This window comes from Coregonus lavaretus (genome assembly GCF_964263955.1).
Source record: "Coregonus lavaretus genome assembly, chromosome: 6".
NCBI lineage: Eukaryota > Metazoa > Chordata > Actinopteri > Salmoniformes > Salmonidae > Coregonus > Coregonus lavaretus.
The window spans coordinates 1839766-1860836 of NC_139993.1; the positions used below are offsets into that span (position 1 = coordinate 1839766).

General features: G+C 46.8%; 1 protein-coding gene across 1 annotated transcript in view; it reads right to left on the minus strand.

Annotated features, from left to right (window-relative positions):
- LOC311130329 (bMERB domain-containing protein 1-like) overlaps positions 1-21071 on the minus strand; it is a gene marked incomplete at both ends in the record, with an annotated part of 48977 nt that overhangs the window by 19119 nt on the left and 8787 nt on the right. The window contains one exon of the mRNA XM_084163058.1: positions 4165-4238. Within this exon, the coding sequence (XP_084019184.1) occupies positions 4165-4238 (74 nt within the window). The remainder of the gene's footprint in view (positions 1-4164; positions 4239-21071) is intronic.

Below are 21071 nucleotides of genomic sequence, written 5' to 3' on the forward strand. Positions count from 1 at the left end.
GACCGCTGAGGCTTTATTCACCCACGTCTTCCGGCACTACGGGGTTCCCGAGGATATAGTGTCTGATCGGGGTCCCCAATTCACCTCTAGAGTCTGGAGGGCATTCATGGAACGCTTGGGGGTCTCGGTTAGCCTTACCTCGGGTTACCACCCTGAGAGTAATGGGCAGGTGGAGAGAGTAAACCAGGATGTGGGTAGGTTTCTGAGATCCTATTGACAGGGCCGGCCGGAGGAGTGGTCGGGGTATATCCCCTAGGCAGAGATGGCTCAGAACTCTCTTCGCCACTCCTCTACTAACCTGACCCCTTTTCAGTGTGTGTTAGGTTATCAGCCGGTTCTGGCACCATGGCATCAGAGCCAGATCGAGGCTCCTGCGGTGGATGAGTGGTTTCGGCGCTCGGAAGAAACGTGGAACGCTGCACACGTACATCTGCAGCGGGCCATCCGCAGGCAGAAGGCGAGCGCCGATCTCCACCGCAGTGAGGGTCCAGTCTACGCCCCTGGAGATCGAGTCTGGCTCTCGACTCGAAACCTGCCCCTTCGCCTGCCCTGCCGGAAGCTTGGCCGGCGGTTTGTGGGGCCATTTAAAGTCCTGAGGAGATTGAACGAGGTGTGTTACAAGTTGCAACTGCCTAATGACTATCACATTAACCCCTCGTTCCATGTGTCTCTCCTCAGGCCGGTGGTAGCTGGTCCACTCCAGGAGAGTGAGATAAGAGAGACCCCTCCGCCCCCACTGGACATCGAGGGGGCTCCGGCGTACTCAGTCCGGTCCATCGTGGATTCGAGACGTCGGATGGGGGGTCTACAATATCTCGTGGAGTGGGAGGGGTACGGTCCGGAGGAACGGTGCTGGGTGCCTAGGAGGGACATTTTAGATCCATCCCTCCTGACTGAGTTCCACCGTAGTCATCCTACGCGCCCTGCTCCACGTCCTCCTGGCCGTCCCAGAGGCAAGAGTCGGGGGGGTACTGTCACGAATTCCGCCGAGACTGCTCCTACTCCTTGTTCGGGCAGGCTTCAGCGTTCATTGTCTCCGGAGTACTAGCTGCTACCGTTTGATGTTCTCTATGTTTGTTTGGTTTTGTCTGATTAGTGCACCTGTTCCATATCACGTATTGATTATGTCACCTATAAGTTTCCTTTGGTTTTGTTTGTAGTTGTGTGTTGTTGTCCGCCTGTCCGTTGGTGATTTGTATTTGCTCTCGTGTATTTAGTGTATTGACGCACTGTTTGCATAATCACTTGTACTTTGGGTTTTGACGCACAGTATGCGTAATCGCTCGCCTCCGTTGTGTTGAGGCCCGTTATTTTGTATTGTCGTGTTTTGACTAGTAAAGTCTGTTGGACTAAGCTTCTGTGTCCTGCGCCTGACTCCAACACCACATCCACATCAGCTCGTGACAGGTATTAAGAACATTTCCAAGAACAAATCCAATAACTTTATTTTCAATAATCAAATTTCTTCTTAACCTTTTGCTTAAGGAGAAACATAAGAAATAATGCAATAACATTTCCAATAACTTTTTTCAGGAATAGCAACTTTGCTTAACTCTCTTCATAAGTCTATAGATAAAGAAGAAATGGCAGTTAAGAAGACATTTCTTCTTATGAAAGTTTTGTGAATCTGGGCCCAGTATGGAGAACAAAATGTATGAAATGAATGCACTTCCTACTGTAAGAGCGCCTGCTAAATTACATAAATGTAGAAATGTACCCCAGCAACATTCATTTTGTTGTAAAATTCTATTTGCTTCCATTTCGTTTCAACATGTGTTTTCTTGGCAAGTTATTTACATTATGTGTCATTTATTTATTTTAAAAAATCCTAAGTACATCTGTGCTCCCATTTGCCCATGTTTCTTGGAGATCCTTTGAATGGTAACGTTTTGTGATACGCTAAACTCATCATGTGGTATAAGCACATTCATAACATTCATAACTTTTATAACACCTCAAATGAATGTCACTTTACTAAGGTGTCTGTGCACACTCTATATTCAGGCATATGGTTATGACAACCATCATTCTATTCAATGTAATAATGTTACACAGAGATTAGTAAATGACATTACACCCTGTTATAACATCTGGTATGTATTCTCTTATGTAGCATGTAATAACATATGACATACGTTGTCATGCAGACTGTATAATAATAGTTGTTTTTAACCGTTGACAGAGCATATGACAACAGTCATAACCAGTTTTATAACATCTCATGCCGTGACTCATAACTAATTACAATTACTTTTGACAGCTTATGACAAATGTTATAAAGGCTTTGTGAATGCATGTGTAAGGACACCTACAGTAAAAAACTTTTTTTATTTTTTTATTATTTTTTCGGGGGGAATGGATCAGCTTAATATTGCAGATAGATTGTATCTTCTATCAATGTAATTGTCTGCATCACTTCCAATCCCCCATGTAATACAGTACCTACAGTAAAGTGTTACCAAATAATTATTAAGTGAGGTCAGTAGTCCCTTCACCATGCACAAAATGTAATAGCTGTATAATTTGTACACAATTATACATATTATGCTTCAGCAGAGCAGAGTCCTGTGAAGAGATACTGTATACATTATCATAACAGAAGAGATCAAACCACCCTTTAAACAATTGTTCCCTATTAAAATGGAATACTCTACTGAAATATATCCACTATCAACAGGGCTTAAATCGGTGGTAGAACAAACTCAATATATGACAACAGGATGATCAGTCATTTTTAAAACCAATTAATGCTGATAATGGACCTCTGTACGCCTATGTAGATATTCCATAAAAAATCAGCCGTTTCCAGCTACAATAGCCATTTACAACATTAACAATGTCTACACTGTATTTCTGATCAATTTGATGTTATTTTAATGGACAAAAAAATTGCCTTTCTTTTGAAAACAAGGATATTTCTAAGTGACCCCAAACTTTTGAACGGTAGTGTACACCTGTTCTGAAAGGCCCGAGAGTCTGCAACACCATTAAGCAAGGGGCACCACCAAGCAAGCGGCACCATGAAGACCAAGGAGGTCTCCAAACAGGTCAGGGACAAAGTTGTGGAGAAGTACAGATCAGGGTTGGGTTATTTAAAAAAATCAGAAACTTTGAACATCCCACGGAGCACCATTAAATCCATTATAAAAAAAATTGAAAGAATATGGCACCACAACAAACCTGCCAAGAGAGGGCCGCCCACCAAATCTCACGGCCCAGGCAAGGAGGGCATTAATCAGAGGCAACAAAGAGACAAAAGATAAATCTGAAGGAGCTGCAAAGCTCCACAGCGGAGATTGGAGTATCTGTCCATAGGACTCTACAAAGTATTGACTTTGGGGGGGTGAATAGTTATGCTCGCTCAAGTTCTCTGTTTTTTTGGTCTTATTTCTTGTTTGTTTCACAATAAAAAATATTTTGCATCTTCAAAGTGGTAGGCATGTTGTGTAAATCAAATGATACAAACACCCAAAAATCAATTTTAATTCCAGGTTGTAAGGCAACAAAATAGGAAAAATGCCAAGGGGGGTGAATACTTTTGCAAGCCACTGTATACCACACCCCCTCTGGCCTTAATACAGCTGTTATAAGGCTTTATAAATGCATGGATAAGGACATCTTCAGTAAAATGTTACCAATTATTTTACAGCACTTACAACCCATGAAAAATCTGAAATCAGAAAATCCACAACAATTTACACATATCACAGGATACAAAGACAATGTCTGTTTTATTAAGCACAAATTAATTTACCCTGCATGAGAAAGGCCCCACATGGCCCCAGCAGCAGAGTATGAAAGATAGGTATCGTTTCTCGAAAAGTGTTTATGCTTATGACATAACGCCACTTCCTGGTTCTGTGTGTACTCTGAACCTGTAGAGGGTGTAGTGTTGGACAGAGGTCAGGAAGAGATTGTCTGTCCAATCAGAGGCAATGTTTATTGCCATTGATGGCAAGTTTTACAGTATGTCTGGAATGTAACCCTCTACAATCCATTGTACCTTAGTCTGCAGTTCAAGACCTCTCAGTAGTTGACCTCTCCATCCAAAACACTATTCTCATACTCATTAACCTAACTAAAGCGAAGAAAACAATATAAAAAAATATAAAAATAATAATATATAAATAATAGTTGGGCACACAACATAAACATGGATTATACCTGGTACGGACACCAGTTTCTGGAGCTCCTTCTTGAGTCGAGTGATTTCCTTACACAGCTGAATGTCATCCATCCTAAAGACATAAACATTTAATTATTTAAAAACCCTGCATTATTCAGAATGATTCAGCAAATGGTCCAATCTAAGTTTACATGTAATTTGTAAAAATGTTTAGTCATTTAGCAGACACTCTAATCCAGAGCGATTTACAGTAGTGAGTGTATACATTTTTGATACCGGTAACCCAGTATCACAGCATCACAGTTGGGTAGCTGAGCCTACAGACATCCATCACTGTCAGCTAACTGAGAGCCTTACCTCTCTACCTCCTCTACCTCTCTACCTGTCATTGTACTCTACCAATAGCATTACTGCCTCAGAGCAGCCAGCCTCACATCTCTCACACACCCTATCTGATGTTAATGGTAGAAAGTCCCTAGTTATTAGCTACAGATGTAGAATAACATGATGATGTTTTAGAAAGGCTCTCTGTGTCCAACCCGGTCTCCTGTCCCCCTCCCCATCTGACCAACATGCACATCGATCCTCTCTCAATTAAATTCAACTAATCTCTCTCTCTCTCTCTCTCTCTCTCTCTCTCTCTCTCTCTCTCTCTCTCTCTCTCTCTCTCTCTCTCTCTCTCTCTCTCTCTCTCTCTCTCTCTCTCTCTCTCTCTCTCTCTCTCTCTCTCTCTCTCTCTCTCTCTCTCTCTCTCTCTCTCTCTCTCTCTCTCTCTCTCTCTCTCTCTCTCTCTCTCTCTCTCTCTCTCTCTCTCTCTCTCTCTCTCTCTCTCAGATTATACCTTTTACATTTACATTTTAGTCATTTAACAAACGCTCTTATCCAGAGTGACTTACAGTTAGTGAGTGCATACATTTTCATACTGGCCCCCCTTCTATTCTATTATAATGAAATTGTTGAAGCAGCTTTGCTTATTATCTTTGTTATCATTGTTATGAGTGGTGTGTTGAATGGGTTTTCAATAAACTTGATTTGATCATGGATATATGCTACTCATATTCCTGAATTGGCAACATACAGGGATCATTATACTAACTACTTGCATTTTATATGCTCAGTCATACTCATTAAGGCCTAGTCTGATTAGATTACTGTATATCAAAGTCTTGGCTCTAAATGAATCACAGCTCATTCCCTGTCTTTGTGTCACAAGGGAGGGAGGCGATTCCATTGGGTTATGATGATGGTGTAGCACTAGCAAAAATGCAGTATAATCATGCCTGAGTATAGACATTCCTGGATTACTTTCCTTCCATTCCTCTCTATTGGATCACTCTGTCTCTTCTAACAGTGTACGTAACTGTGAGCACACAGTTAGGATGAGAGAGTTAAGCCTATGGGTTCGTAGCTTCAACCCCGCAGCACACACACACTTACTCACACACCAACTGATTAATGGACTGCTGAATGTTTTTTTTGTTGTTCTCTTGCTTGGTTTGTTCTTTTACATATTATGTCTATCTCTGAAAAGCTACCCAGGAAAGGGCTGAAAATAGCCCATATTAATATAGGTAGCTGTCACGGTTTCGGCCGAGGCTGCCTCTCTCCCTTGTTCGGGCAGGTTTCGGCGTTCGTCGTCTCCGGAATTCTAGCTGCCACCGCTATATGTTTCATGTTCGTTTGCTTTTGTCTGTTTGTTTCCACACCTGTTTCTGTTTTGGCGTAATTAGTGTCCTATAAGTTTCTCGTTGTGTTTGTCTAGTGTTGTGTGTAATTATTTCCGTCAGTATTGTGTTTTGCTCGGTTGAGCTTATTCTCCACTGTGCTGGAGCATTTTCGCACCTGTGTGTGCACAGTTACATTTTGTCGCACCTGTTTGTGCGCAATTACCGTTCGCCTTCGTGCGTGTATTTTCGCTTTCGGGCTTAGTTGTCCTGTTGCCTTAGTTTGGCCAGTAATACAGCCTTTGGAACATTCAGTCTGAGTCCTGCGTTTGATTCCTACATTACACCTACAACACGCCCTGACAGAATTACACACCATCAATGGAATCAGCAGGAACCGAAGCAGCCCAGACGAGACTGGAGGCCCAGGTTCGGGACCAACAAGAGCAGCTCCTGCAGATGGGGACCGCCCTGCAGGAGGTGATTTCCACCCTCCGAGGCTGGGGTACGCCTCCACCGCCTCCCGCCCTGCCAGCACCATCGGCCAGCCCGCCCATTCCAGCGCCGGAACCTCGAGGAGTCCGACTATCTCTCCCGAGGGCCTACGACGGAACCGCGGCTGGGTGTCAGGGATTCCTACTCCAGGTGGAGCTATACCTGGCCACAGTGCACCCGGCACCTTCCGGGCATGAGAGCGTGTCCGCCCTGATCTCCTGCCTGGCCGGAAAAGCGTTGGAGTGGGCCAACGCGGAGTGGAGGAAGATCGACGCCACGACGATTACTTACAACGAGTTCTCCCGCCGCTTCAGGGCGGTGTTTGACCATCCCCCGGAGGGGAAAGCGGCGGGGGAGCGTCTGGTCTTCCTCCGGCAGGGGAGGAGAAGTGCCCAGGAATTCGCGCTCGAATTCTGTACTCTAGCGGCAGATGCAGGGTGGAATGATCGGGCCCTCATCGATCTATACAGATGTAGCCTACGAGAGGACGTCCGTCGGGAGCTGGCTTGTAGGGACACCAGCCTCTCTTTCGACCAGCTGGTTGACATGTCCATCAGGCTGGATAACCTACTGGCTACCCGCGGACGTCCTGCGGAGGGTCCGTCCATTTCACCCTCCAGCGCCTCCGAGCCGTGTCCTATGGAGCTCGGGGGCGCTGGCGCTAGAGAGAGGAGGAGTCGGCAGGCTAGGGGGTCCATCCACTGCACCAACTGTGGTCGGGGAGGACACACCGCGGCTAGGTGCTGGGGATGGCCTCCTAGGGGAGATGACGACAGGTTCCGCACTGGGGATTCCCTCCAGGTGAGTAGGCGCCCCACTCACCCAGAGCTCACTGTTGCCCATTTTTGTATGCCTGTACGTTTTCCACAGGTAGCACCTCATTCCCAGCATAAGGCGCTGGTAGATTCAGGCGCGGCTGGGAATTTTATTGATAAAAAGTTTTGTTTAGCGTTAGGGATTCCCCTCATTCCTGTTGATGTTCCTTTTCCCGTTCACGCCCTAGATAGTCGTCCGTTGGGTACGGGCTTAATCAGGGAGGTCACGGCGCCACTTAGGATGTGTGCGCAGGGGGATCATCAGGAGATGATTCAGCTGTTCCTGATTGACTCTCCTGCGTATCCGGTGGTGCTGGGCATGCCCTGGTTGAGTACCCATAACCCAGCGATTTCGTGGCAGGAGAGGGCTCTGATGGAGTGGTCTGCTCAGTGTGTGGGTAGATGTTTGGGCGTTTCCGTAGGGGCTACCTCGGTGGAGAGTCCAAACCAGGTGCCCGCATTGCACGTTCCACCTGAGTATGGGGATTTGGCTATTGCGTTTAGTAAGGCGAGGGCGACGCGGTTGCCACCCCATAGGCAGGGGGATTGTGCGATAGACCTCCAGGCAGGAGCTGCGCTCCCACGGAGCCATGTGTATCCTCTGTCTCAGGAGGAGAAGAAAGCTATGGAGATTTACATAGACGAATCGCTGAGACAAGGATACATACGGCCTTCCACTTCCCCCGCGTCCTCGAGTTTCTTTTTCGTGAAGAAAAAGGATGGTGGTTTGCGCCCGTGCATCGATTACCGTGGTCTCAATCAGATTACGGTGAAGTATAGTTATCCACTCCCGCTGATTGCGACCATGACTGAGTCGTTGCATGGGGCGCGTTTCTTCACGAAATTAGATCTCAGGAGCGCGTACAACTTGGTGCGCATCAGGGAGGGTGATGAATGGAAAACAGCCTTTAGTACCACCTCGGGCCATTACGAGTATCTGGTCATGCCATACGGGTTGATGAACGCTCCGTCAGTTTTCCAATCATTTGTGGATGAGATCTTCAGGGACATGCAGGGGCAGGGGGTGGTGGTGTACATTGATGACATTCTCGTGTACTCACCTACCCGTGTCGAGCATGTGGCCCTGGTGCGCAGAGTGTTGCGGAGGCTGGTGGAGCACGACCTGTATGTGAAGGCAGAGAAGTGTCTGTTTTTCCAGGAGTCGGTCTCCTTTTTGGGTTATCAGTTGTCTGCGTCAGGGGTGAAGATGGAGGTAGACCGGGTGTCGGCCGTGCGTAATTGGCAAACACCAACCACTGTGAAGGAGGTGCAGCAGTTTTTGGGGTTTGCAAATTACTACAGGAGGTTTATCCGGGGTTTTGGACAGGTGGCAGCTCCCATCACGTCTCTGTTGAAGGGGGGTCCGGTGCGTCTGCAGTGGTCGGCCGAGGCGGACAGGGCGTTTGGGAGGCTGAAGGACCTGTTTACCTCGGCCCCGGTGCTGGCGCATCCGGATCCCTCTTTGCCGTTCCAGGTAGAGGTGGACGCGTCGGAGGCCGGTTTAGGAGCCGTGCTTTCACAACGGTCTGGCGCGCCACCTAAACTCCGCCCCTGTGCTTTTTATTCTAAGAAGCTCAGTCCGGCGGAGCGGAACTATGACGTAGGGGACAGGGAGCTGTTAGCCGTGGTACAGGCTCTAAAGGTGTGGAGGCACTGGCTTGAGGGGGCTCAACACCCTTTCCTCATTTTGACGGACCACCGTAACCTGGAGTACATCCGGGCGGCGAGGAGGCTGAACCCTCGCCAGGCAAGATGGAGTATGTTCTTGACCAGGTTTACCTTTAAGATCACGTACATCCCTGGGTCACAGAATGGCAAGGCAGATGCGCTGTCTCGGCGGTATGACACGGAGGAGAGGTCCGTGGAGCCCACTCCCATACTGCCTGAGTCGTGTCTGGTGGCACCGGTAGTGTGGGAGGTCGATGCTGAACTCGAGCGGGCGTTACGCACCGACCCTAGTCCACCACAGTGCCCGGAGGGTCGGAAGTACGTTCCGCTCGAGGTTCGGGATCGATTGATCTATTGGGCTCACACGTCACCCTCCTCTGGACATCCGGGTATCGGCCGGACAGTGCACTGTCTTAGTGCCAAGTACTGGTGGCCCACGTTGGCAAGGGATGTGAGGGTTTATGTTTCCTCCTGCTCGGTGTGCGCCCAGTGTAAGGCGCCTAGACATCTACCTAGGGGTAAGTTGCTACCCCTGCCCGTTCCACAACGACCATGGTCCCACCTCTCAGTGGACTTTATAACAGACCTTCCCCTCTCCCAAGGGAATACTACCATCCTGGTCGTTGTGGACCGGTTCTCTAAGGCCTGTCGTTTGCTCCCCATGCCGGGTCTTCCTACTGCCCTGCAAACTGCCGAGGCACTGTTTACCCATGTGTTCCGGCACTACGGGGTACCCGAGGACATTGTGGCTGATCGGGGTCCCCAATTCACCTCCAGAGTCTGGAGAGCGTTTATGGAGCGGTTGGGGGTCTCGGTGAGCCTCACCTCGGGTTACCACCCGGAGAGTAATGGGCAGGTGGAACGCGTAAACCAGGATGTGGGTAGGTTTCTCAGAACATACTGCCAGGACCGGCCGGAGGAGTGGTCAAGGTACGTTCCCTGGGCCGAGATGGCCCAGAATTCCCTACGCCATTCCTCCACTAACCTAACTCCATTTCAATGTGTGTTAGGTTACCAGCCGGTTCTGGCACCCTGGCAGCAGAGCCAGATCGAGGCTCCTGCGGTGGATGAGTGGGCGCGGCGCTCGGAGGAGACTTGGAACGCTGCACACGTCCACCTGCAGCGGGCCCTCCGACGTCAGAAGGCGAGCGCTGATCTCCACCGCAGTGAGGCACCGGTGTACGCACCTGGTGATCGAGTCTGGCTCTCTACCAGAAACCTGCCCCTCCGCCTGCCCTGTCGGAAACTGTGTCGGCGGTTTGTAGGGCCATTTAAAGTCCTGAGAAGGTTGAACGAGGTATGTTATAGATTACAGCTACCTGTGGAGTATAAGTGTATTAACCCCTCGTTCCATGTGTCCCTTCTCAGGCCGGTGGTAGCGGGCCCACTCCAAGAAAATGAGATCTTGGAGACTCCTCCGCCCCCGTTGGACATCGAGGGGGCACCGGCGTACTCCGTGAGATCCATCTTGGATTCGAGACGTCGGATGGGGGGTCTCCAGTATCTAGTGGAGTGGGAGGGGTACGGTCCGGAGGAGCGGTGCTGGGTGCCGAGGAGAGACGTTTTGGACCCGTCGCTCCTGACGGAATTCCATCGGGGGCATCCGACGCGCCCTGCTCCGCGTCCTCCTGGTCGTCCCCGAGGCCGGAGTCGGCGCACGTCTGGAGCCGCGCGTCAAGGGGGGGGTACTGTCACGGTTTCGGCCGAGGCTGCCTCTCTCCCTTGTTCGGGCAGGTTTCGGCGTTCGTCGTCTCCGGAATTCTAGCTGCCACCGCTATATGTTTCATGTTCGTTTGCTTTTGTCTGTTTGTTTCCACACCTGTTTCTGTTTTGGCGTAATTAGTGTCCTATAAGTTTCTCGTTGTGTTTGTCTAGTGTTGTGTGTAATTATTTCCGTCAGTATTGTGTTTTGCTCGGTTGAGCTTATTCTCCACTGTGCTGGAGCATTTTCGCACCTGTGTGTGCACAGTTACATTTTGTCGCACCTGTTTGTGCGCAATTACCGTTCGCCTTCGTGCGTGTATTTTCGCTTTCGGGCTTAGTTGTCCTGTTGCCTTAGTTTGGCCAGTAATACAGCCTTTGGAACATTCAGTCTGAGTCCTGCGTTTGATTCCTACATTACACCTACAACACGCCCTGACAGTAGCTTTAGAAATAAGGTTAATGAAATCAATAACATTCATATATTAGCCATTTCTGAGACTCACTTAAATAATTCCTTTGATCATAAAGCAGTAGCAATACTTGTTTTATTTTATTTCACCTTTATTTAACCAGGTAAGCCAGTTGAGAACAAGTTCTCATTTACAACTGCGACCTGGCCAAGATAAAGCAAAGCAGTGCGATAAAAACAATAACAACACAGAGTTACATATGGAATAAACAAAACGTACAGTCATTAACACAATAGAAAATCTATATACAGTGTGTGCAAATGTAGTAAGCTATGGAGGTAAGGCAATAAATAGGCCATAGTGCAAAATAATTACAATTTAGTATTAACACTGGAGTGATAGATGTGCAGAAGACGATGTGCAAATAGAGATACTGGGGTGCAATGAGCAAAATAAATAACAATGTAAATAACAATATGGGGATGAGATAGTTGGGTGGGCTAATTACAGATGGGCTGTGTACAGGTGCCGTGATCGGTAAGCTGCTCTGACAACTGATGCTTAAAGATAGTGAGGGAGATAAGTGTCTCCAGCTTCAGAGGTTTTTGCAGTTCGTTCCAGTCATTTGCAGCAGAGAAGTGGTAGGAATGGCGGCCAAAGGAGGTGTTGGCTTTGGGGATGACCAGAGAGATATACCTGATGGAACGCATACTACGGGTGGGTGTTGCTATGGTGACCAATGAGCTAAGATAAGGCGGGGATTTGCCTAGAAGAGATTTATAGATGACCTGGAGCAAGTGGGTTTGGCAACGAATATGTAGTGAGGGCCAGCCAACGAGAGCGTACAGGTAACAATGGTGGGTAGTATATGGGGCTTTGGTGACAAAACGGATGGCACTGTGATAGACTACATCCAATTTGCTGAGTAGAGTGTTGGAAGCTATTTTGTAAATGACATTGCCGAAGTCAACGATCAGTAGGATAGTCAGTTTTACGAGGGCATGTTTAGCAGCATGAGTGAAGGAGGCTTTGTGGCGAAATAGGAAGCCGATTCTAGATTTAAATTTGGATTGGAGATGCTTAATGTGAGTCTGGAAGGAGAGTTTACGGTCTAACCAGACACCTAGGTATTTGTAGTTGTCCACATATTCTAAGTCAGACCCGCCGAGAGTAGTGATTCTAGTCGGGCGGGCGGGTGCAAGCAGCGTTCGATTGAAGAGCATGCATTTAGTTTTACTAGCATTTAAGAGCAGTTGGAGGCCACGGAAGGAGTGTTGTATGGCATTGAAGCTCGTTTGGAGGTTTGTTAACACAGTGTCCAATGAAGGGCCAGATGTATACAAAATGGTGTCGTCTGCGTAGAGGTGGATCTGAGAGTCACCAGCAGCAAGAGCGACATCATTGATATACACAGAGAATAGAGTCGGCCCGAGAATTGAACCCTGTGGCACCCCCATAGACACTGCCAGAGGTCCAGACAACAGGCCCTCCGATTTGACACATTGAACTCTATCTGAGAAGTAGTTGGTGAACCAGACGAGGCAGTCATTTGAGAAACCAAGGCTATTTAGTCTGCCAATTAGAATGCGGTTATTGAAAGAGTCAAAAGCCTTGGCCAGGTCGATAAAGACGGCTGCACAGTACTTTCGTTTATCGATCGCGGTTATTATATCCTTTAGGACCTTGAGCGTGGCTGAGGTGCACCCATGACCAGCTCAGAAATCAGATTGCATAGCGGAGAAGGTACGGTGGGATTTGAAATGGTCGGTGATCTGTTTGTTAACTTGGCTTTCAAATACTTTCGAAAGGCAGGGCAGGATGGATATAGGTCTGAAACAGTTTGGATCTAGAGTGTCACCCCCTTTGAAGAGGGGGATGACTGCGGCAGCTTCCCAATCTCTGGGGATCTCAGACGATACGAAAGAGAATACAAGAATATAACATCTATAGAAGAGACAGGAATGCTTATGGGGAGGTGTTGTTAAATATATATATACAGTTGAAGTCGGAAGTTTACATACACTTAGGTTGGAGTCATTAAAACTCGTTTTTTAACCACTCCACTAATTTCTTGTTAACAAACTATAGTTTTGGCAAGTTGGTTAGGACATCTACTTTGTTTATGACACAAGTAATTTTTCCAACAATTGTTTACAGACAGATTATTTCACTTACAATTCACTGTATCACAATTCCAGTGGGTCAGAAGTTTACATACACTAAGTTGACTGTGCCTTTAAACAGCTTGGAAAATTCCAGAAAATGATGTCATGGCTTTAGAAGCTTCTGATAGGCTAATTGACATCATTTGAGTCAGTTGGAGGTGTACCTGTGGATGTATTTCAAGGCCTACCTTCACACTCAGTGCCTCTTTGCTTTACATCAAGGGAAAATCAAAAGAAATCAGCCAAGACCTCAGAAAAGAAATTGTAGACCTCCACAAGTCTGGTTCATCCTTGGGAGCAATTTCCAAACACCTGAAGGTACCACGTTAATCTGTACAAACAATAATACGCAAGTATAAACACCATGGGACCACGCAGCCGTCATACCGCTCAGGAAGGAGACGCGTTCTGTCTCCTAGAGATGAACGTACTTTGGTGTGAAAAGTGCAAATCAATCCCAGAACAACAGCAAAGGACCTTGTGAAGATGCTGGAGGAAACAGGTACAAAAGTATCTATATCCACAGTAAAACAAGTCCTATATCGACATAACCTGAAAGGCCGCTCAGCAAGGAAGAAGCCACTGCTCCAAAACCGCCATAAAAAAGCCAGACTACAGTTTGCAACTGCACATTGGGACTTTTTGGAGAAATGTCCTCTGGTCTGATGAAACAAAAATAGAACTGTTTGGCCATAATGACCATCGTTATGTTTGGAAGAAACAGGGTAAGGCTTGCAAGCCGAAGAACACCATCCCAACCGTGAAGCACGGGGGTGTCAGCATCATGCTGTGGGGGTGCTTTGCTACAGGAGGGACTGGTGCACTTCACAAAATAGATGGCATCATGAGGAAGGAAAATTATGTGGATATATTGAAAAAACATCTCAAGACATCAGGCAGGAAGTTAAAGCTTGGTCGCAAATGGGTCTCCCAAATGGACAATGACCCCAAGTATACTTCCAAAGTTGTGGCAAAATGGCTTAAGGACAACAAAGTCTAGGTATTGGAGTGGCCAACACAAAGCCCTGACCTTAATCCTATAGAACATTTGTGGGGAGAACTGAAAAAGCGTGTGCAAGCAAGGAGGCCTACAAACCTGACTCAGTTACACCAGCTCTGTCAGGAGGAATGGGCCAAAATTCACCCAACTTATTGTGGGAAGCATGTGGAAGGCTACCCGAAACATTTGACCCAAGTTAAACAATTCAAAGGCAATGCTACCAAATACTAATTGAGTGTATGTAAACTTCTGACCCATTGGGAATGTGATTAAATAAATAAAAGCTGAAATAAATCACTCTCTACTATTATTCTGACATTTCACATTCTTAAAATAAAGTGGTGATCCTAACTGACCTAAGACAGGGACTTTTTACTAGGATTAAATGTCAGGAATTGTGAAAAACTGAGTTTAAATGTATTTGGCTAAGGTGTATGTAAACTTCCGATTTCAATCAGTGAAAAGTTTGGACACACCTACTCATTCAAGGGTTTTTCTTAATTTTTACTATTTTACATTGTAGAATAATAGTGAAGACATCAAAACTATGAAATAACACATATGGAATCATGTAGTAGCCAAAAAAGTGTTAAACAAATCAAAATATATTTTATATTTGAGATTCTTCAAATAGCCACCCTTTGCCTTGATGACAGCTTTGCACATTCTCAACTAGCTTCAGAAGAAGAGACCTGCTTGGGCCAAGAAACACGAGCAATGGACATTAGACCGGCAGAAATGTGTCCTTTGGTCCATCCACCGTGGCTTTGTGAGACGCGGTGTGGGTGAACGGATGATCTCCGCATGTGTATTTCCCACCGTAAAGCATGGAGGAGGAGGTGTTATGGTGTGGGGGTGCTTTGCTGGTGACACTGTCTGTGATTTATTTAGAATTCAAGGCACACTTAACAAGCATGGCTACTACAGCATTCTGCAGCGATACGCCATCCCATCTGGATTGGGTTTAGTGGGATTATCATTTGTTTTTCAACAGGACAATGACCCAACACACCTCCAGGCCGTGTAAGGGCTATTTGACCAAGAAGGAGAGTGATGGAGTGCTGCATCAGATGACCTGGCCTCCATAATCCCCCGACCTCAACCCAATTGAGATGGTTTGGGATGAGTCGGATGGCAGAGTGAAGGAAAAGCAGCCAAGAAGTGCTAAGCATATGTGGGAACTCCTTCAAGAATGTTGGAAAAACATCCCAGGTGAAGCTGGTTGAGAGAATGGCAAGAGTGTGCAAAGCTGTCATCAAGGCAAAGGGTGTCTATTTGAAGAATATAACATATAAAAAATATTTGGATTTATTTAACACTTTTTGGGTTACTACATGATTCCATATGTGTTATTTCATAGTTTTGATGTCTTCACTATTATTCTACAATGTAGAAAATAGTAGAAATAAAGAAAAACCCTTGAATGAGTAGGTGTGCTGTATATATATACACATACAGTGTGCAGTGCATTCAGAAAGTATTCAGACCCCTTGACTTTTTCCTAATTTTGTTACGTTACAGCCTTATTCTAAAATGTATTACATCTTTTTTTCCCCTCATCAGTCTAGACACAATACCCCATAATGACAAAGCAAAAAAAGGGTTTTAGTATTGTTTGCAAATGTATAAAAAAACAAAAAACTGAAATATCACATTAACATTAGTTTTCTGACCCTTTACTCAATACTTTGTTAAAGCACATTTGGCAGCGATTACAGCCTTGAGTCTTCTTGGTTATGATGCTACAAGCTTGGCACACCTGTATTTGGGGAGTTTCTCCCATTCTTCTCTGCAGATCCTCTCAAGCTCTGTCAGGTTGGATGGGGAGCGTCGCTGCACAGCTATTTTCAGGTCTCTCCAGAGATGTTCGATCGGGTTCAAGTCCGGGCTGGGCCACTCAAGGACATTCAGAGACTTGTCCCGCTGTGTGCTTAGGGTCGCTGTCCTGTTGGAAGGTGAAACTTCGGTCCTGAGCGCTCTGGAGCAGGTTTTCATCAAGGATCTCTCTGTACTTTGCTCTGTTCATCTTTCCTTCATCCCTGCTGCTGAAAAATGGCGTAGTAGTGCAGTTGTGTTTTTATCGTATGTCTGTAAATAGCCTGTAAATACCCTATTTTTCTGTATTTTTCGTACATATTTCCCTATCAGACTTTTCATCCTTCTACAAAATATACTTTCCTGCAACCCGCCTCACTCAATGTGGAACGGATTCTATTATTGACTTACCTTTATCTATTATCTAGAATCTCCAGTTGAAACTAGCTAGCCAGCTAGCCAGCTAACTAGCTACTTGCTATTAGCCACAGCTAGCGGTATTTCACCCAGAACATTGGATTTTTTCTGCGGGATTAATTTTAATCACTGGACATTAATCACCGGATATTCGGCCAGTCTGCACAGCGCGTTATCGACCCAGAACATATCAGTTTTTCCGCCGGAATCACTGAATCACTGGACCTTTAACTCCGGATTCATCGCTACCAGCTAGCTACAACAAAACGGACGCTGTGGTCTGGCTAATCATCCTGAGCTAGGCCCATCTCCCGGCTATCTACCTCTCTGTCAACCGGACGGGACCACCTAGTGTTGACACGGAGCCCCGCCGATCCTACACGACTGGTCTGCCGACGAATTCGTCTGATGTGGTTACGACGTTAACCACGAAGATTCCATCCATCTGCTAGCCCCGGCCCGCTAGCACACGCTAGCCGTGGCCTCTTACTCACTAGTGCTTTACCACCGGACCTTATGATAACTCAGCTATACAGCTGATGTCTGCTGGACTGTTCCTTTTTACGGTACTACATCCTGTTTATGTTTAGCCTCAGCCCAAACATGGTTAGTTTATTGTTGTTTCGGTTATTTCTAATTGTACTATATCACTGTAGACCCCCCAGCCTAGCTAAACCTGCCTTAGATAGCTCCTTTGCCCCTCCCCCTATACACGCGGAGACCGACTCAATTGATGCCTCCAGCGATGCTATCTCTTTCATTGTTACCCAACGCTTAGGTTTACCTCCACTTTACTCATATCCTTCCATATCCTTGTCTGTACATAATGCCCTGAATCTTTTCTATAACACCCGGAGATCTGCCCCCTTTATTCTATGTACCCAACGCACTAGAAGACCAGTTCTTAAAGCCTTTAGCCGTATCCTTATTCTAGTCCTCCTCTGTTCCTCTGGTGATGTAGAGGCTAACCCAGGCCCTGCAGCCCTCAGTATCACTCCTACTCCCCAGGCGCTATCATTTGATGACTTCTGTAATCGCAAAAGTCTTGGTTTCTTGCACATAAATATCAGAAGTCTACTTCCTAAGTTTGAGTTATTCACTGCGTTAGCACACTCTGCCAACCCTGATGTTCTAGCAGTGTCTGAATCCTGGCTCAGGAAGGCCACCAAAAATTCTGAAATTTCCATCCCCAACTATAACATTTTCCGTCTAGATAGAACTGCCAAAGGGGGTGGAGTTGCAATCTACTGTAGAGATAGCCTGCAGAGCTCTATCATACTATCCAGGTCTGTGCCCAAACAGTTTGAGCTTCTACTTCTAAAAATCCACCTTTCCAGAAATAAGTCTCTCACTGTTGCCGCTTGCTACAGACCCCCCTCAGCCCCCAGCTGTGCCCTGGACACCATATGTGAATTGATTGCCCCCCATTTATCCTCAGAGTTTGTACTGCTTGGTGACCTAAATTGGGATATGCTTAATACCCCAGCCATCCTACAATCCAAGCTAGATGCCCTCAACCTCACGCAAATTATCAACGAACCTACCAGGTACAACCCTAAATCCGTAAACATGGGTACCCTCATAGATATCATCCTGACTAACATACCCTCTAAATACACCTCAGCTGTCTTCAACCAGGATCTCAGCGATCACTGCCTTATTGCCTGCGTCCGTAACGGGTCCGCGGTCAAACGACCACCCCTCATCACTGTCAAACGCTCCCTAAAACACTTTAGCGAGCAGGCCTTCCTAATTGACCTGGCCCAGGTATCCTGGATGGATATAGATCTCATTCCGTCAGTAGAGGATGCCTGGTTGTTCCTTAAAAGTAATTTCCTCTCAATCTTAAATAAACATGCCCCATTCAAAAAATACAGAACTAAGAACCGATATAGCCCCTGGTTCTCCTCAGACTTGACTGCCCTTGACCAGCACAAAAACATCCTGTGGCGTACAGCATTAGCATCAAATAGCCCCCGCGATATGCAACTTTTCAGGGAAGTTAGGAACCAATATACACAAGCAGTCAGGAAAGCAAAGGCTAACTTTTTCAAACAGAAATTTGCATCCTGTAGCACTAACTCCAAAAAGTTTTGGGACACTGTAAAGTCCATGGAGAATAAGAGCACTTCCTCCCAGCTGCCCACTGCACTGAGGCTAGGAAACACTATCACCACCGATAAATCTACAATAATCGAGAATTTCAACAAGCATTTTGCTACAGCTGGCCATGCTTTCCATCTGGCTACCACTAACCCGGCCACCAACTCTGCACCCTCTGCTGCAACTTGCCCATGCCCCCCCCCGCCACTCCTTCACACAAATTCAGACAGCTGATGTTTTGAAAGCGCTGCAAAATCTGGACCCCTACAAATCAGCTGGGCTAGACAATCTGGACCCTTTCTTTCTAAAACTAGCCGCCGAAATTGTCGCAACCCCTATTACTAGTCTGTTCAACCTCTCTTTCATAACGTCTGAGATCCCCAGAGATTGGAAAGCTGCCGCGGTCATCCCCCTCTTCAAAGGGGGTGACACTCTAGATCCAAACTGCTACAGACCTATATCCATCCTGCCCTGCCTTTCGAAAGTATTTGAAAGCCAAGTTAACAAACAGATCACCGACCATTTCGAATACCACCGTACCTTCTCCGCTATGCAATCCGGTTTCCGAGCTGGTCACGGGTGCACTTCAGCCACGCTCAAGGTCCTAAACGATATTATAACCGCGATTGATAATAGACAGTACTGTGCAGCCGTCTTCATCGACCTGGCCAAGGCTTTCGACTCTGTTAACCACCGCATTCTTATTGGCAGACTAAATAGCCTTGGTTTCTCAAATGACTGCCTCGCCTGGTTCACCAACTACTTCTCAGATAGAGTTCAGTGTGTCAAATCGGAGGGCCTGTTGTCTGGACCTATGGCAGTCTCTATGGGGGTGCCACAGGGTTCAATTCTTGGGCCGACACTTTTCTCCGTGTATATCAATGATGTCGCTCTTGCTGCTGGTGACTCTCAGATCCACCTCTACGCAGACGACACCATTTTGTATACATCTGGCCCTTCATTGGACACTGTGTTAACAAACCTCCAAACGAGCTTCAATGCCATACAACAATCCTTCAGTAGCCTCCAACTGCTCTTAAACACTAGTAAAACTAAATGCATGCTTTTCAATCGAACGCTGCTGGCACCCGCCCACCCGACTAGAATCACCACTCTCGACGGGTCTGACCTAGAGTATGTGGACAACTACAAATACCTAGGTGTCTGGTTAGACTGTAAACTCAACTTCCAGACTCACATAAAGAATCTCCAATCCAAAGTTAAATCTAGAATCGGCTTCCTATTTCGCAACAAAGCCTCCTTCACTCATGCTGCCAAACATGCCCTCGTAAAACTGACTATCAAATCAAATCAAATCAAATTTTATTGGTCACATGCGCCGAATACAACAGGTGCAGACATTACAGTGAAATGCTTACTTACAGCCCTTAACCAACAGTGCATTTATTTTAAACAAAAAAAGTAAGAATAAAACAACAACAAAAAAAGTGTTGAGAAAAAAAGAGCAGAAGTAAAATAAAGTGACAGTAGGGAGGCTATATATACAGTAAAATAAAGTGACAGTAGGGAGGCTATATATACAGGGGGGTACCGTTGCAGAGTCAATGTGCGGGGGCACCGGCTAGTTGAGGTAGTTGAGGTAATATGTACATGTGGGTAGAGTTAAAGTGACTATGCATAAATACTTAACAGAGTAGCAGCAGCGTAAAAAGGATGGGGTGGGGGGGCAGTGCAAATAGTCCGGGTAGCCATGATTAGCTGTTCAGGAGTCTTATGACTTGGGGGTAGAAGCTGTTGAGAAGTCTTTTGGACCTAGACTTGGCACTCCGGTACCGCTTGCCGTGCGGTAGCAGAGAGAACAGTCTATGACTAGGGTGGCTGGAGTCTTTGACAATTTTGAGGGCCTTCCTCTGACACCGCCTGGTATAGAGGTCCTGGATGGCAGGGAGCTTTGCCCCAGTGATGTACTGGGCCGTACGCACTACCCTCTGTAGTGCCTTGCGGTCAGAGGCCAAGCAGTTGCCATACCAGGCGGTGATGCAACCAGTCAGGATGCTCTCGATGGTGCAGCTGTAGAATTTTTTGAGGATCTGAGGACCCATGCCAAATCTTTTTAGTCTCCTGAGGGGGAATAGGCTTTGTCGTGCCCTCTTCACGACTGTCTTGGTGTGTTTGGACCATGATAGTTCGTTGGTGATGTGGACACCAAGGAACTTGAAGCTCTCAACCTGTTCCACTACAGCCCCGTCGATGAGAATGGGGGCGTGCTCAGTCCTCTTTTTTTTCCTGTAGTCCACAATCATCTCCTTTGTCTTGGTCACGTTGAGGGAGAGGTTGTTGTCCTGGCACCACACGGCCAGATCTCTGACCTCCTCCCTATAGGCTGTCTCATCGTTGTCGGTGATCAGGCCTACCACTGTTGTGTCGTCGGCAAACTTAATGATGGTGTTGGAGTCGTGCCTGGCCATGCAGTCATGGGTGAACAGAGAGTACAGGAGGGGACTGAGCACGCACCCCTGAGGGGCCCCCGTGTTGAGGATCAGTGTGGCAGATGTGTTGTTACCTACCCTTACCACCTGGGGGCGGCCCGTCAGGAAGTCCAGGATCCAGTTGCAGAGGGAGGTGTTTAGTCCCAGGATCCTTAGCTTAGTGATGAGCTTAGAGGGCACTATGGTGTTGAATGCTGAGCTGTAGTCAATGAATAGCATTCTCACGTAGGTGTTCCTCT